Source organism: Mandrillus leucophaeus, unplaced genomic scaffold, assembly GCF_000951045.1.
Source record: "Mandrillus leucophaeus isolate KB7577 unplaced genomic scaffold, Mleu.le_1.0 Scaffold24, whole genome shotgun sequence".
NCBI lineage: Eukaryota > Metazoa > Chordata > Mammalia > Primates > Cercopithecidae > Mandrillus > Mandrillus leucophaeus.
Genome location: NW_012102476.1, coordinates 986,432 through 1,004,432, shown reverse-complemented (window position 1 = coordinate 1,004,432; position 18,001 = coordinate 986,432). Strand labels below are relative to the sequence as shown.

General features: G+C 50.5%; 1 protein-coding gene across 2 annotated transcripts in view; it reads left to right on the top strand.

Moving 5' to 3' along the window:
- The window catches only part of GSG1L (GSG1-like), a 196,331-nt gene that overhangs the window by 131,515 nt on the left and 46,815 nt on the right, over positions 1-18,001 (top strand). For both annotated transcript variants that reach the window (XM_011982340.1, XM_011982339.1), the window contains exon 3: positions 10,071-10,182. In XM_011982340.1, coding sequence (XP_011837730.1) covers positions 10,071-10,182 — 112 coding nt within the window. The remainder of the gene's footprint in view (positions 1-10,070; positions 10,183-18,001) is intronic.

Below are 18,001 nucleotides of genomic sequence, written 5' to 3'. Positions count from 1 at the left end.
TCACTCACTGTTTTCACAACCTAAATTCATTCAGAAAGGAACCTTCAGATCACCACCGGAAATGAAAAGCCAGTATCACTTGCAATAAATACAAAAGAACTGTCAAAAAGAAATTACCATTGTAAAAATGTTCGTGAGGAGCTGGGAGCGATGGCTCACGCCTGTAATCCCAGCACTTTGAGAGGCTGAGGTGGGATCCCTTGAGCCGAGGAGTTTGAGACCATCCTGGGCAACATAGGGAGACCCTGTCTCTGCAAAAACCAAAAATATGAGCTGGGCATGGAGGCGAGCACCTGTGGTCTCAGCTATTCAAGAGGCTGAGGTGGGAGGCTCGCTTGAGTCCAAGAGTTGAAGGCTGCAGTGAGCGACTATCGTACCACTACACTCTGGACTGGGTGATAGAGCAACACCCTTTCTGAATAATAAAATAAAATAGAAACAAAAACATTCATGAAAAATCTAAAACAGTGGATTCAATGGGGGATTATTTTGTCCCCCACTGTCCCTGCCCTCCCCACCACAAGGATATTTGGCCAATGTTTGGAGACATTTCTGGTGTTTATGACTGGGAGTACGTGGGGATGGGGGGTGCATATTCCTGGCATCCAGTAGGCCAAGGCCAGGGATGGTGCTAAGCATCCACTAACACCCAGGACAGCCCTGACATCAAAGCCTTCTTTGTCCCCAAATGTCAGTAGTGCTGAGGTTTAGAAATTCTGCTCTAAAATGAGCTTAAGCATCCCAGAGGGGTGAGCCCCACACTTTGGGCAGCTGTGACCTAGTTAATTCCTCCTTCTCCTTCAGGCTCTGCTGAAACATTCTGCCTCAGGGAAGCCTTCCCGGAGCCCCAGAACAGAGGACCCAGCTGTAGGCTCCGGCTCCAGGGTCCCTGTACCACCCGAGCCCTGACTCATGGCCCTCGAGGGTGATTTCTTGCTAGTATCTGCCTTTTCCACTGGAGCAGAGGCTGGCAGTGGGTAGGGACCACGTCTGTTCCATTGGTCTCTTTTTTTTTTTTTTTTGGAGACTGAGTCTCGTTCTGTCACCCAGGCTGGAGTATAGTGGCACACTCTTGGCTCACTGCAACCTCTCTTTCCTGAGTTCAAGCAATTCTCCTGCCTCAGGTTCCCGAGTAGCTGGGATCACAGGCACCCGCTACCGCACCCGGCTAATATTTGTATTTTAGTAGAGATGGAGTTTCACCATGTTTTCCAGGTTGGTCTCGAACTCCTGACCTCAGGTGATCCAGGTGCCTCTGCCTCCCAAAGTGCTGGGATTACCGGCTTGTACCACTGTGCCCGGCCCCATTGGTCTTTTTCTGCAGCCCTCAGCGCAGTGTCAGGCTTGTAGCAGATACTCAATGGCTCCATGTGGAATGAATGAATGAAGGTTGGACCAAAAAGAGGTGTGGGCTCTACCCCCGGACTCACCACAGCTCGCCAGGCCCTTAACCTCTCCTCAGCCCACTTTCATTCTCACCTGTGAAATGAACACCTAATGGACCTGTTGTGGGGATCAAAGGAGAACGGGCATGAAAGTCCTCAGCAGGGGACAAGCCACGGCATCCACCGGGGGAGGATCCCTTGCAGAGTCAGGGTCATTCCCTCATTCGTCAGTTCCACTATCACGATCGAGCACCCTGGATGCCTGTTGTCCCAGGGTAATTTTTTTTTTTTTTTTTTTTTTAAGAATTGAGTTCTTGCTGTGTCGCCCAGGCTGGAGTGCAGTGGTGCAATCATAACTCATTGCAGCCTTGAACTCCTGGGCTCAAGCATGGGAATTTCTGGGGTAGAAATGTAGAAGGTAGAGATGAGATGGGCAGGATTGTAACATAAGGGTGTGTACACCCAAGGGTGCCTTTCTCCTTTCTCCTGGATCTCATTTCCATCCAGTCACAAGCCCGAGATCTTTCTCCTTGTCCTCTCTCCATCATCCTCCAGGTGAGAGGCCCGTCCTCATCTTGGGGGACCTGTGAGAGTACAAGGCCACCAAAATGGAGCTTAGTCCACGTGAAGAGGCATGTGAGGTGTCCAGGACACAAGTGGACACAGATGAACACAGGTGGACACAGGTGGGCATCAGGAGATACAGGTGACACAGGGACACAGGTGGACACAGGTGACACAGGTGGGCACAGGTGGACATCACTCTTTGAACAGCCCTCGAGGATGTGCTGGCTGTGTCCATGAGCACACGGCCCAACTCGCAAGGTGTCCGCTGTCCACTCAGACTGGGAAAGGACCCTTTGTGGGTGCCAACTTCACCTCCTGTGGCTCGCGGGGGATGTAATGGAAAGGGCTTGAAGTGGAGGCTGGGGGCCTTTTAGGGAAGCCCTGCTCATATCTACATAGTGCCCCTCATTCCTTCTGAGGACCAACCATCCCCCGCTCCTCCTCTTCTTCCCCCGCCTCCTGTCCGTTTTCCTTCTCCTTTTCCTCTCCCTTCTCTCCCCCTTATCCTTCCCCTCCTCCTCCCCTTTTGCCTTCTACCGCCCCTCCCCATTCCCCGACCTTTACCATCCTCCCCCCTCTTCTCCCCTTTCCCTCCTCCTCCTCCCCTGCATCTCACTCCCCTCCAGGCAAGCAACTTTAGCTGATTTCCAGGTGAAAGGAGAAGAGAAACTGTCTCTGCTTGATTGCGTATTCTTCTCAACCTTTTTCTTGGAACACCTGGATGTAGGCTTTTGAAATCTCGAAGCCAAATCGGGCTCCTGTTCTCTCAGTCTTCTGGGACAGCTGTGCCCTGAGGTCATGGGTGTTTTCTATTTAGTTACCTGAATGCCGGCAGCCTGTCATTAATGTCCATTAATGTCAGAAATCGTCCCACCACCAGTTTGTCCTGGGTTACCCTGGACCCACTAGGTCCTGGAGCCATGGCCTCTGGGCTCACTCTGAACCCCACCTGGGGGATCTGAGCCTATTCACTGCCACCGGGCTGGATGCGGGCAGCTGAGCTGAACAAGGCTGGTGGAAGTTCAGTAAACCCATTACTCGAAATTGGAAGGTCTCCTTGAAGTGCCACCTCCGATTTGGGCCACTTCACTTTAAAAGGCAGAATTCCAACCAGAGTGATGCTAATGACTCCGGTGAATCTAAAAGGGGAACTTTGGAGAAAGGGCAGATGAATTGGAATGATCTGTGCAGACAAGACAAGGTTGGGGGGCACCTCGGTAACTGCTGACCCCCCAAAATGCTCCTCTCAAGAAGATACCAACCAGCTCCCCCGCTCCCCCGGTCCTCAGAGGGCAAAGCAAGAAATTAGCTTAAATTGGAGCTGGAAAGATTTAGGTTATGTGTAAGGAGGAACTTTTTAAACCCTGAAATATGCTACCAAGAGAGGCTTCGGGTTCTCAAGAGAGTGTCTAAAAATAGCTTGTTCTTTAAAAATAGGTCTGGGCAAGTTTTAAACGTCAGCTCCGCTTCTCAGGGGTGGCCTTATGTGCAGGTGAACCTGGCCACGTGGGCTCCCCCAGGGCAGAGGGCACAGGGAAAAGCCAGGCTTTGGTCTCTGTTGTGACCAACATCAGCATATTTTAGATATGTTCAGATAAGGGATTTATTTTCTCCTCTGCCCCCAGTCGATTGGTGTCGTGAAACACCAGTCTTTAGTTTCTCAACGTTTTTTTTTTTTTTTTTCCGTGGGAGACTGTTCTGGGGCTGATATTAATTGGGTCAGTTCCAACAGCTTCACCCAGTTGCTCCCAGTTTCTCCCAGTCCCTTGCCATTCCTGAGCCAGGGTTCTTCAGTGCCTGACGGTTTGCTGGGAAGTGAGCGGTCTCAGCGGTACCCGGTGCCCCGGGGCTTCCTGCCTCCAGCATCTCAGCGCCCTGGCAAGTCTGGCCCATCCTCATCCTCGCCTGCCCTGTGGGGAGGACTGCAGCTGCTCCTCCCAGGCTCCCTGCCTCCTGCTCCTCTTGCCCCCCCCCCCACCCTTCTCAGGCCACAGCCATACTCGCCTCCTCCACCCAACCACTTTGCTCTGAAAGTTGCAATTCCTGCCCCCGGCCCTCAGGATAAAGTCCAAACTGCCTCAGATGGCTTAAAATTTCCCATGGAATGCCCTTGTTTACCCTGCAGCAGCATCTCTCACCTCCCACGTGCCCCACCTAACCGCCTGTGACAGCCACACCAAACCACTTTGCCTGTGGGTTTCTCCTGGTGTGGGTTCCCCTGCCTGCTCCACCCTCCTCCTCCTCCCTCTGACCCTTCCACTCTCAGCTCCTATACCGCCTTCTCTGGGGGCCTCTTCTGGCCGCCCCACCCCACAGACCCCTGGACTTCCCCTCTTGACTGCCCTGATACCCAGAGGTGCCCAGTCTGTGTGTCTGCCTCTCCCATCCCATGGGAGCACTGGGAGAACAGGCCGCTTGACCCCTGTAGAAAAGCCTGAAGCACAGCAGGTGCCTCATATTTGCTCAGTGACCAGTTGAAGGTCAGGGGTTTCCCTTTGCAGCTCTCCTGCCCCATCTCTCTGGTTCCATCCCCCTCCAGGTCCCCACCAACCCCTCTGCATCTCAAATCCCGGACATGACACGCATGCCCAGCATCTACAAGAATATTTATTTAAACATGAGTGCTCACCGCGTGTTCTCAGTAATAACTTAGCATCTTTAATAATAAACTCTATTATAAATCAATTAATCAGCTACCTCCCTGGTATCTCAATTAAATGGAGCATGGCATTCGCATAAAGCATCCAAACCCTGCCAAAGGGAACCAGGCCAGAGGCAGGAGGGATCCTGGAATTGGGATTGTCACCGCTGCTCTATGTCCTCACCCAGGGGTAGCTCCAGGTGAGAGACTGTCCCCTTGCGGGGGGGGGGTCACGTGGGCTCTGGTCCACCCCCACCTCAAGGGAGGCCCAGGAACCTGCCATCCCTCTCCCCAGTGTTCAAGCGAAAGATAATTTGAGGCATCTCGGGTTGGCATTCCTGTGTGTCCTCTGGACTCAAGAGGCCCTGACAGGTGTCACCAGGCCAACTTGTCTCTTCCTACCTGAATCCCACAGCCACGCTGCCTGGGCTCACTTTAAATTCATGAGCACGGATCTCACACGACAAGCAACGCTGCCCCGAGAGCTGCATGCACTTCCGCAGCATGTTTGTGCATCCCCACTCTCAGAAAAGACTGTTTCACATGCTCTCCTCGCTGCTCCTCAACCCCCACTTCCCCAGTCGGCCGTCTCGCTCTCAGCTGGTGACCTTATCTCTCACTTGCTGGAGAGGAGGTGGGTTAATCTGCTGAAGAACTCAGATCCAGCCAGGCACAGGGGCTCCTGCCTAGATCCCGGCACTTTAGGAGACAGGCAGGAGGATCTCTTGAGGCCAGGAGTTCAAGACCAGCCTGGACAACATAATGAAACCCTGTCTCTACAAAAATAAAAATGTCAGCCAGGCGTGGCGGCACGTGCCTATAGTCCCAGCTACTCAGGAGGCTGGGCCAGGAGGATTATTTGAGCCCAGCAGGTCGAGGCTGCAGTGAGCTCTGATGGTGCCACTACACTCCAGCCCGGGCAACAGAGCGAGACCCTGTCTTAAAAACCAAAAAACAAACCAGCAAAACTTGGGTCTCACTCAGACGCTGTCCTCCTGCTCCCTTCGGTAACGCATCCCAATTCCCATCAAAAGCCAGTTCCAATGTTTTTTAGAACCTCCTCCCACCTTCTGGCTGTCTCAGGACCTTGCTTCCACAATCGCCCTCTCGCTCCCCTGCTCTGTCCGTCTCTCCCTCTCTGCCTGATCATTCTGCATGGGCATGGAGACATTCTCTATCTCCCATTGTTAAAACGCCTTCCCGGACAGGCACGGTGGCTCATGCCTGTAATTCTAGAGCTTTGGGAGGCAGAGTCTGGAGTGTTGCTTGAGGCCAGGAGTTTGAGACCAGCCTGGGCAACATGGCGGGACACTGTCTGCACACACACACACACACACACACACACACACACACACACATATGCACACAAAAGATAGATGTATTACATGTATATGTTTTTAAATAAACAAATAAAATGCCTTCCTGAGCGCCAGGACCTCCCCACCTATCACCCCATTTTCCCACTTCCCCAGGCAGCATTATGCTTTGAAAGCTTTCTCTATCATTTACCCTCCTCCTCTTCTAAACCTCTTGCAGTTGACAACTCCACACTGGTTTTCCCTCAGCCCTCCTTGGCCGCTCCGCCTCAGCTATCTTTGCTGGTCCTTCCTACTCTGCTTAAGATCAGATGTTGGCTTTATCCTGGGAGCCTTCTCTCTCCTCTTCCTACAGTCTCTCTCCAGGTGACCTCTTCCAGGCACACTGTGTTATTTATCATTCACATGTGATTCACACATTTAAGTCTTCGGTTCTGACTACTCCCTGAATAGCAGACCTGGCCCTTCACCTGTATGCTTGCTATCCCTGCTTAGATAGAGAATAGGCATTTCAAGGTCGGGCACGGTGGCTCACACCTGTAATCCCAGCGTTTTGGGACGGAGGTGGGCAGATCACCTGAGGTCAGGAGTTCAAGACCAGCCTGACTAACATGATGAAACCCTGTCTGTACTAAAAATACAAAAATTAGCCGGGCATAGTGGCGGGCGCCTGTAATCCCAGCTACTCAGAAGGCTGAGGCAAGAGCCTCATACAGCCTGGTGGGCCTACATAGTGAGTCTCAGGTGTATATTCTTCATTCATTCATTCAAGAAACTTATGTGGAGCTTATTTTGTGCCCAGTGCTGTTCTAAGTGCTTTATAAATATAAGCCACTGAATCCTCATACCAGTCTATGAGGTAGGTACTATTATTATCCCCATATGACAGGTGAGGAAACTGAGGCCCAGAAAGTCAACCTACCCAATGTTACAAAGCTGGTAAGTGACTGTATTAGTCAGTTCTCACATTGCTATAAAGAACTACCTGAAACTGGTAACTTGAAAAGAGGTTTAATTGGCTCATGGTTCTGCAGGCTGTACAGGAAGCATGGCTTGGGAGGCCTCAGGAAACTTATAATCACGACAGGGGGTGAAGGGGAAGCAGGCATGTCTTACACAACTGGAGAAGGAGGAAGAGAGTGAAGGAGGAGGGGCTACATACTTTTAAACAACCAGATATCTCACGAGAACTCACTCGCTATCACGAGAACAGCAAGAGGGAAATCTGCCCCCATGATCCAGTCACCTCCCACCAGGCCCCTCCTCCAACACTGTGGATTACAATTCGACGGGAGATTTGGGTGGGGACACAGATCCACACCATATCAGTGACAGAGCTGGAAGCTGGGCTCTCTCTTTCACTTTCCTGGCTTTGCTTTCCTCTGGGCTCACCTTGTGATGCGCTTGACGTTGTCTCTTAATTCTCAGCCCCCCTGGACTCAACACTCCTGGACTTAACAGAATTCAGCTTCCTCATTTTGGACTAGCCAAGGGCAGGGCTAGGAGTCATGACAGCTCTTCCTGCTCTAAGTTCTGGGGAGCACCACACCCAGCCCAGCTCTGGCCCCCTGGCCAACATCCCCCCATTTCCAGTGTTCTCCAAGGTTTCCTTGGGGCCTGGAGGAAGCATACCCACCTGACCACACCGGTTAAGAATTCCATTTATAGTTTCAGGAGTTGGGAGATTCCAGAAACCACAAGGAGAGATTTACAGCTGTGGGTTTCCTGGTGTGAGTCCAAGCCAGGAAGTAATCACGGCAGCAGGAAAGCCTCATTCATTTAGTCTCCTCTAATTCAGGAGGTGCAGTAACTCACCAAAAAGTCACTTTTTAATTCAGATGAGTTGGAAATTATGCCTTCTGATGAGGATTTGTAGGACAGATGCTGGGGGTGGACCTTGCTTTACAGAATTAACATGCTTTTGAAAACATAGGCAAGGGTCAGATTTTTGAAGCAGAATCTTTAAAATGCAATCAGAGAGTTCCACCAAGGTATCTTTACGTGAACTGTAATTTTTACTTATTGAATTTCCTTAAAGCATGGTCTTTCATATTTGGGGATAAATAGAATTTAATTTAGGAATCAATGCTTTTCTAAACTAATAGTTCAGAAAATTAATTATTTTGCCAATAGGCTAAGTCCAGCTTCTGGGTGGGAGATTTTGTATTAAAATACTGTTGTGCTCCTACTACCCTGGCATAAGGAGTGGTCCTTCTCATGAATATTCCAGCCCTCAGAAAAGGAACTGGCAGAAGACTAAGAAAGGGGTCAACACCCTTCTGAGTGGAAACAGCTTCAATTCCAGAAAAACTCAGCACTGGGCAGTAATAAAGAGGAGAGACTTGTCCCTTCAGAAAACAGATTGTATTGTAAAGTTACAGTGATTAAAACAGTGTGGTACTGATGCAGGAACACAGAGAAAGATCGGTGGGACAGAATGACAAGTTAGGAAATGCACTCGTGTATTTGTGGGACTTGGAATATGGTATAAAAGTGTCCCTTAAAATCAGCAGAGGAAATACAAAAATTAGCCGGGTGTGGTGGTGCGTGCTTGTAGTCCCAGCTACTTAGGAAGCTGAGGTGGGAGGATCACCTGAGCCTGGGAGGTGGAGCTTGCAGTGAGCCCAGATGGAGCCACTGCACTCCAGCGTGGGTGACAGAGCGAGACTCAGTCTCAAAAAAAAAAAAAAGTTTATTATTTTTTTTTAAAATGTAATCTATGCAGCAGACAGGGTTAATCTTCAGACCATACAAAGAATTCCTGCCAATTGATAAGGAAAAAGATCTTTAAAAACAAAAAGAAAATTGGCAAAAGATACAGACATTCAAAGAAGAAGAAATAGAAGTGGTTAATAAATGTGAAAAATGCTCAAGCTCACTAGTACTAACAGAAATATGATAGGCTTTTGGGGAACCCTTTCTCCCATTGGCAGCCAGGCAGTTCTCTCTCCTCTGTCTTAAAAGAGTAGAAGTTCTACAAAACACTGAGAAAATAATGGTCCCCCAACCCCAGCCAAAGCCCACTCTACAGCTAGCTCTTCTTACTAGATGGGGGAAAATGCTTTAAATATAAACAATTTAGCCTCTAATCCCAGCACTTGGGGAGGCTGATGTGGGAGGATTTCTTGATCCCGGGAGTTTGAGACCAGCCTGAGCAACATAGCAAGACCCCCACTTCTACAAAAACGAAAATACAAAAAATTGGCCTGGCATAGTGGCATGCACCTGTAGTCCCAGCTACTTAGAAGGCTGAGATGGAAGGATCACTTAAGCCCAGGAGGTTGAGGCTGCAGTGAGCTATGATCATGCCAGCCTAGGCAACAGACTAAAAACAAAAAAATCCATGAAGTTGATTTCATGACTCACTAAGACTTGTGGGCTAAATCTGCCCCAATGCCTGTTTTTGTAAATAAAGTTTTATTGGAATACAACCATGCTCACTCATTTCTGTATTGTCTGCAGCTCCTCTGGTGTTACAACAGCAGAGTTGAGTCGTTCCAACAGAGACCATGTGGCCCACGGAACCTGAAATATTTGCTTCTCTGGCCCTTTACAGAGAGTTCGCTAAGCTATATACAGATCCGACTCTGCATCTCCTTTGCTTAAATTTTTTTCAGAGCTCCCCTTTGCCTTCTGGCCCAAATTCAAGCCCCTTAGTCTGACTTAGAAAACCACTAACCTCTGAGCCAGAAGTGGTGGCTCATGCCTGTAATCCCAGCACTTTGGGAGGCCGAGGCAGGAGGATCCCTTGAGTTCAGGAGTTTGAGACCAACCTGGACAACATAGTGAGACCCCATCCTTACACAAAGTTTTAAAAATTAGCCAGGCATTGTGGTGCACGGCTGTAGTCCCAGCTGCTCAGGCAGCTGGGGTGGGAGGATTGCTTGAGCCCAAGAGTTGGAGGCTGCAGTGAGCTATGATCGTGCCACTGCACTCCAGCCTGGCAACAGAGCAAGACCCTGTCTTAAAAACAAAAACAAAGAAAGAAAAGAGAACTACCCCGTCCGGCCTCCCAAGCTCTGTTCCTGCTGACCTCCCTTACCCAGGGGTCCCTGTTCTCCACAGTGATCATAGGCAGGCAGGCAGCAGAGAGGCCGTGGGTGTGTGGGGACAAAACCCTTCCTTACTTCCTGACACTTTTCTCTGCTCTCTGCCCCGCAGGCCTCCTGGGAATGGTCGCCCACATGATGTACACACAAGTGTTCCAGGTTACCGTAAGCCTCGGCCCTGAAGACTGGAGACCCCATTCCTGGGATTACGGGTGGTCCTTCTGGTAAGTGGCTTTGACCTTCAGGACAAGAGCAGCTTCAGGCACCAGAGGCCCAAGGCATGCTGGGACTTCAGCAGCTCAGCCCAGTGGGGTGGCGTGGTGGGAGAAATGGGGAGAGTTGGAGGGACTGCAGTCCAAAGGCACTTTGAGACCCCAGGGCAGAGATTGGCAAACTAGGGCCGGTGGGTCAAATCTGGCCCACCACCTGTTTATATGCAGCCCTCAAGCTAAGGATAGCTTTTGGATTTTGAAATGCTAAGAAAATAAATCAAAGGAAGAGGAATGCTGTTTTGTGACATGTGAAAATTACATGAAATTCAAATTTCAATGTCCATAAATAAGGCTTTCTTGGAACACAGCTACTGTCATTGTTTTGTATTATCCATGGCTGCTTTAACACTGAGATGGCAGCACTGGGCGGTGGTGACAGAGACTGAATGGCTCACAAAGTCAAAAATACTTACTCTCTGGCCCTCTGCCTACCCCTGCCTAAGAGGCATGCTATGGAAGGTTGGAGATGGAAGCTGGCAAGACCTCAAGTTAGGTGAGCTGTGGAGGGTTCTGGGTGGTCCTGTGGGGTAGGTGGACTCCAGTGAGGGGCTCTGAATACAGGGAACAGGTCAGCACCTCAAAGCGGGGTGTGCATGTGAAAGGCGTGATTAGTCAGGGTTCTTTTGCTTACCAGTGATAGAATCCCAAGCTTAAGTGAACAAGGGGTATTCATTTGTTTGTGTACCTGGAAAGTCCAGGTGGAACAGCTAAGGTGCTCTGGGTTGTGACAGAAACACCTACTCACATCAGTAAGTAAGGAGATATCATACACTGGTTCATGGAAAGGACAAGCACAGCTATGGTGTGGACTTCAGGACATGTTTGATCCAGAGTCACTGAGGTCAGAAGGGCTGAGTTCTCTTCCTCTGTGTAGTCATCTGAGCTTGGCGCCCTCCACATGTTTACTTTGTTGCTGGACTGGCTTCCCTGTTGGGGAGAGCTCTTCCTAAGGCTGGGTAAATCCTCCTTCCCTTGTAGGAGAGAAAAGGCTTGTTCTCCCATACTGACTAGAGTCCCAAACTTCCCTCTGGTGGGCTTAGGTCATGTTCTCTCTCCTTAATCATTGCCACAGCTGGGGGAATGTCATGAGCTTATTCCCTTAGCTTGACCGAGCCCACCTCTGGAGCTAAGAATGAGTCAAAACCTCTCAAATGGTGAGTGGATGGAATAGATGCTGTGTGAGCTGCCACAAAGTCTGCTTCAGGCACAGCTGGATCCAGGTGACCAGATTTCATCTGGAACCCAGTCATGCCCTCTCCTTATCTTGTCTCTCTCTTGTCTCTCTTCCCTATGAATTAGTGTTGGCTTCATTCTCAAACAGCTTTTCCCCCAATGCTAGCAAAGATGATCACAATGCACAGACTAGGCTTCCTTTTTTTTTTTTTTTGACAGAGTCTCTGCTCTGTCACCCAGGCTGGAGTGCCAGACTTCCATCTTAAAAATGTAGCAATACCAGCAGAGAGATGGGGTTTCTTTCCCGTATTTCCAGCTAAAATCCTGGTTATGACTTTCATTGGCTTAGCTTAAGTCATGTGACCAAACCTGAACCAATGATTTAGACTCTGGGGGAGACTGGAATGACCTGAGTCGCATGGTCCAGAGAGTGGCATTAGCTTCACCCAAACCCTTGGACAGAAAGAGAAGGAGGTGAAGTCTCTTCAGGCTGGAAAGACAGAGACCACAATTGTCCACTACACAGGGCATCCAGGTCTGGGGCTGGTAGTTGGAGAGCGTTTATCTGTTCAGTCATTTAATACATATTCACTGAGTACTTCCTCTAGGACAGCTGTTCTTCTCGGTGCTGGGGATGCCGCAGTGCTGAGACAGCGTTGCAACAGGGATTGAGACGTGTGAACCAGTCGTATCTGAACTGTGCTGTGATGTAGATGTGTGTGGCGAGGGGAGTTCACAGGCAGCTGCGGGAGCACAGAGGAAGGGCATTGACTGACACAGCTTTGGGTGGGGTGGGTCCCCAGGAAGAATTTCGAAGGCAAAACAGGAGAGAATCGCATGCCAGGCAGAGGGAACAGCAGGTCCAAGGACCTGGAGGTGAGAGAGCATCTCAGCATGGAGCAGGAGGGACTATGATTATAATTTTTAAAAGATCCTATTCCAGTTCAGTGATCACCCCAACTCCATCTCCACTCTCTGCTCAACTCCATCCTTTTAAAACCAAAAGCATTTGCCTTGAAGGGACCTTGGCCCATGAACCCTGGCCCCAATCCCTTTAAGTAGAACAATCCCAGGGAAGCCAGATGAGGCTCTGACCTCCCTTTACCCAACCTTTCCTCCTGCAACTGTTCCTCCCTGAGACCTTGACCTTGGAAGTTCATCTCCTTGAGCTAGAGAAGGGCACAAAGGAAGAGAACTAACATTGGTGAGTGTTGACCATGTGTGTAATAATTTCTTAGATTTACTGAGCACTGATGTGCTGCGAATCAGGTAGGTATTTCATGGAGGCACAGAGAACTTAAGTAACCTGCCCGAGGTCATCCAGCTGTGAAGGGTAGGGCTGGGATTCAAACCCAGGCAGTCGGGCTCCACAGCCATACTGGAAGCCTGTCTGAGAAGATGGGTAATAATCAGAGAGTTCATTGATGTGCTTTCCATCATGTTCCACACATGGTGTGTGCTTAGTCAACACCAGCTCTTATATTGCTGCTCCTGGTATGAAATTTAACACATGCAATATCATGCTAGTAATATGAAATTTAACATGAGCAATATCATGCTACTGATATGAAGTTTAGCACATGCAGTAACCTCGTGTTGCATATGCAGATGCTGAGAGTCAGAAAGGTTGAATCACTTGCCCTGGTGGGAAACGGTTCCTGCCCCTCAGTCCCCCTTTCCAGAAGGCCCTGGCTCTCTCCGCTTGTGCTCAGTGTCTCAAGTCAAGCCTGCTGGTGTCAGCCAGAGGAACACTCTTTCCCTGGTAGGCAGGGCCTTCTGCCCTGCTCCTCTGCTCCTTCCTTAGGGGCTGGCCTCCCAAGGGTCACCAAATTCTCATTGGACTTATTAAAGGCCGAGGCCCCGTGTGCAGCCCCTTTTAGGGTGGATCCATTTCTCCCTGTCACTGAGACCTGTGAGATGGATCAGCCCATTTTTTCATCCCTCACATCTGGGGCCTCACCAGGGCTGCAGCATGTCATCTCTCTTGTTTAATATGTGTGAGGCCGTTTGTCAAAATTCTGGCCCAGGAGCCTCCCCTGCTCCCTCCCCTGGTACTGGAGAGGAGAACAGCTCCGAGAAGAGATGGCACCAGCCTCTGTCTTCCTGCCCAGCAGGGAAGAACAAGCTGCAGGGGCTCTGGAAGCTGGAGGGGTTTTGAGGTGCTCAAAGCCTGTTGAGTGCCAGCTTCTTAGAGGGACACCTTTGTAAGAAGTAGGCCGGGCGCGGTGGCTCACGCCTGTAATCCCAGCACTTTGGGAGGCCGAGACGGGCGGATCACAAGATCAGGAGATCGAGACCATCCTGGCTAACACTGTGAAACCCCGTCTCTACTAAAAATAAAAAAAAAAAAATTAGCCGGGCGCGGTGGCGGGCGCCTGTAGTCCCAGCTACTCTGGAGGCTGAGGCAGGAGAATAGTGTGAACCCGGAGGGCGGAGCTTGCAGCAAGTGGAGATTGTGCTGCTGCACTCCAGCCGGGCGACAAAGCGACACTCCATCTCAAAAAAAAAAAAAAAAAGAAGTAGAAGGTCCCCATAGTTAAGAGTCTGACAGCCTGGGGTTCAAATCTCACCCCGACGCACACTGCTGGGCCACCGTGGCAGTCGACAGTGTGGCCCCTGGAATCAGACAGTTTGGGTTTAGATCCTGCCCCTGCCCCTCATCAGCTGTGGACTTTGGCCAAGTCACTTACCTCCTCTGCACCTCTGTGTCCTCAGCTGGAAAATGGGACAGCCCGAATTTCCACCTCATGGGGGTCTCTTGAATTGTGTTCATTTCTCTATTGAGGTGTACACATCACCCCTAAATCTAGTAAAAATGTGTTATTATGTAGTAATAATAGTAACTAGTAAAAATGCGTTGCTATTTGTTCTTACGTTTGGTGGTGGACCGGGCTCAGCTGGGCGGTGCTTGCTGGGGTCTTCCCTGAAGCTTCAGTTGGATGTCAGCTGAAGCTGAGGTCATCTGGGCATGGCTGGGGTAGACCTCCAAGGTGGCACCTCACGATGCTGGCAGCTGGTGCCAGCTGGTGGTGGCTGGTGGCCGGAGGGGCTTCACACAGTGTGGAGGCTGGGTACGTGGAGTGACTATCTCAAGAGTGAGTGTTCCAGGAGACCCAGGTGGAAGCTACAGGATCTGCATGAGTCAACCTCAGAAGTCACACAGTGTCACTCCTGCTGCATTCTGTTGGTTAAGAGCAAGTGACAGGGCCAACTTCAAGGGGAGGCGTGAACCACGGGAGGTGTGGCTCCCTGGAGGCCAGCTTTGGAGACAGTAACCAACATGAGGAGCGAGTGAATCAACGCATGTGGAGCACTCAGCCCAGTGTGCTCGGTGAGCACAAGTCCTCCTGCCCACTCCTCCTTTTGGCGCCGTGTCTCAGCTCTCTACCTGTGACAATGTCAGGTCAGGACCCTGATGGGTGCCCAAGCAGCTGCTTGGCTTAAGGGGGCAGGGACCAAGTGGATCAGATTAAGGTTGGGGCCGGGCAAAGTGGCTCACCTGTAATCCCAGCACCTTGGGAGGCCAAGGTGGGAGAATCACCAGAGGCCAGGAATTCAAGACCAGCCTGGGCAACATAGCCAGACCCAATCTCTAAAAAAATAAAAAATAAAAAAAATTAGCTGGAGGTGGTGGTGCACACCTCTAGTCCCAGCTACTCAGGAGGGTAAAGTGAGAGGGACACTCAAGCCCAGGAGGTTGAGGCTGCAGTGACCTGTGTTCGTGCGACTGCACTCCAGTCTGGGCTGGAGGCTCTACCTCAAAAAAGAAAAAGAAAAAAAAAAAAAGATTAAGGTTACGACACCTACTTTGTGCTGTGCACAGTGAGAGGCACTTTACAAGCCCTGAGCTGCCTGGTCCTGTCACTGATGCCCAGGAGAGGGGCTGCCATCCTCCTTCAGGGACCAGGACACAGGTTGAAAGCCACACAATTAGCCTTGGATGCTGTGAACTGCAGGCAGCTGGGGCTGAACCCAGCCTGCAGATGTTTTCTTAGGCCTGCCATTGTGTCTTATAAAAGTTTGGATTTGTTTCTAACATCTAAAATGGTAAGAGTTCTACATAAAAGCCCAGGTTTCTGGTTCGTGATCATTGGAAGATCTGTTCCTGCCTAACCAGCATTGCCACCAGGCAGCCTGCAGATAAGGCTGAGAATGGCTGAACCTTTAGATAGGCGTCTGGTTTCCAGCTCACCCCAGTCCCCACCGCGCCCTATTGCCTTACATTTACCCATGCTTCCTCACTTAGTCATCATCTGCCTGACCTTGCAGGAATTTGAGTCTGTGGCCCCTGCTTGGAATGTCAGCTTTCCTGGTGACCGCAGGAGTGTGGAAAGCTAGCCCTGCACTTTCTGCTTCTGTTTTGCATTTGATCAACCTGGAGAGGAATGGGAAAAGGTCTCCTCCTACGGCTGCACACACAGTGAAATCTTATCTCAAGCATTCACTCTGCAGACTGAGGGTAGTGGGACATCGTGGTGTGGAAGATTACAAGAGCTGGAGGGCCCAGAGAAGTTCAGCAATTTGGCCCATGTCACACAGCAAGAGAGCAGCAAGTTGGGCCAGATCTAGGGAAGGTTCTCACTCCTGCACTAGTGGCCCCTTTCTGCTTCTGGGGCCCTGTCCCTGTGGAATACAGGCCTCACTGCTGTCCCTCCCTCCTTTCTAGTCTCCATGAATATGTGGACACAGCAGACCAACCTCTTTCCTCTCTGGGGACCCCAGGCGGCGCCCCCTCTATGCAGGGGTTAGCTGGTATTCCAGCAGGCCGATCCCTTAAAGGGTTGAGTCTGCCGCTGTGACCCTATCAGAGCCTGGGCCCCAAAGACAACTGGAGGGGTGTGTGTGCTGATGTCTCTGCTGAGAGGCTGTGTGATCGGCAGGAAGTTTGCCCTTCCTCATCCACCCAAGGCAGGTGGCTGTGGTCTGCTTTATTCTAAGACCAGGGTTGGGGAAAAGGATGCGGTTGCCCAAGAGTGCCCTGTGAGCCACGGAGGGACCAGCTGGGCCCTCAGAGCCTGCCACTATCCAGCTCCTAGTCCCATCAGCTCTTGGGCCCTGAGGGTAGCCTGGATGATGCATCTGCGCCCAGCCCTGCCCCACATGGTGAATCTGTAGCCCTCTGGTCTGCAGGCAGCCAGGGAAGCCTTCCTTAGTGACCCGTTACAACCTCCCCACTGGGTAGGGCCTGGAGTAGGTTGCAAAGTGGTGTCCATGTGTCTCTAAATCTGCTCCCCCTGTGTCCCGCTGCCCCTGCTGCTCCCAGGGGATGAAGAATTGACAACCCCTGTCACCGCCCTCCCCTTTTCTCCCTATGGTGTCCAATCTGCTCTTGGCTCCGGAAACCAGGCCAATCACCCACGCACCTCCCTGTGCCAGTTCAGAAGTGCAAGCTGCTAAAACCAGCAGGTGTTCTGGCCCCAAAGTTTTCAAACTGTGTATTTGGTGGGCGCGTTGGGGCCCTGGGGGGTGAGAGGAAGAGGGACATGAAGGCTCATGGATATAGCCTCTCACCCACGCTAAAACCAGAGCTATGTTTTCATATCTGTCTTTTTCTGTCTGTTTTTATTTTATCAGTGTTTATCCATTCATTCCACAAGTATTTACTGAGCACCTACTATGTGCCAGGCACCATTCTAGGTGCTAACGGACAGTAGTGAAGTGAACAAGGATAGTAATGAAGTGAACAAGGCTCCCATTTTCATGAAGCTGGCATTCTGGGATAGAAGAGGATATAATCTTAAAAAACAAACACTAAGGATTCCAATTCTGAGAAGACAGAGTAGACATGCTTCTCCCTATTCCTCCTGCTCAATGCAGCTAAAATCATTGGACCTAAAGATAAAACAGACATCAGAAGACTCTGAAAGGTGGGAAGAAGACAGTAGGCTGGTTAGGGTCCAAGAAACAACACATTGCTGAGTCCTTTTCGTGTTATATAGCCCAGATTTGGAGCTGAAGAAGTCAGCAATTCAGAAATGCCAAAAGGGCAGGATTAAAAAAATGCCCAACTGAAGTCCGCTTTCTCTAGGCAAAGGACCAAGAAAGGGTCAGCCCAATGAGACAGAAAACATTTAACAATAACTTCACTATTCCAGTCACACATTACAGAAAAGAAAAAACTGTGGCTTCACCCACACTCATGCCGGCAAGGGAATGGGATGCTTAGATTTTGGTGACAATCGCCAGGTGAACTTTCATCTCTGCTGGGCAGTAACAAGGTGCCCCTCTTTCTCCCGGCAGGAATTGTGTCAGAGGAGAACTGGTGGAGAGTCAGGATTTTTGCCACTGCCTTGCAGTAATAAGAACATCTCCCTCCCCATAGTGTCAGTGATGTGTGGGGAGCAGTGATGAGGCCCCCGGGCCCCTCCTAGCCAGGTATCAGCAGAGGCCTAATGGGGAGTCTGAACTCCCATCCCCACCCTCACCTGGTAAGAACCAGGAACCATCTTCATCTTGAATGTCAGTGGTGGCTGATACGATTAGGCTTTGTGTCCCCACCCAAATCTCACCTTGAATTGTAATCCCCGTAATCTCCATGTGTGAAGGGAGAGACCAGGTGGAGGTAATTGGGTCATGGGGGTGGTGTCCCCATGCTGTT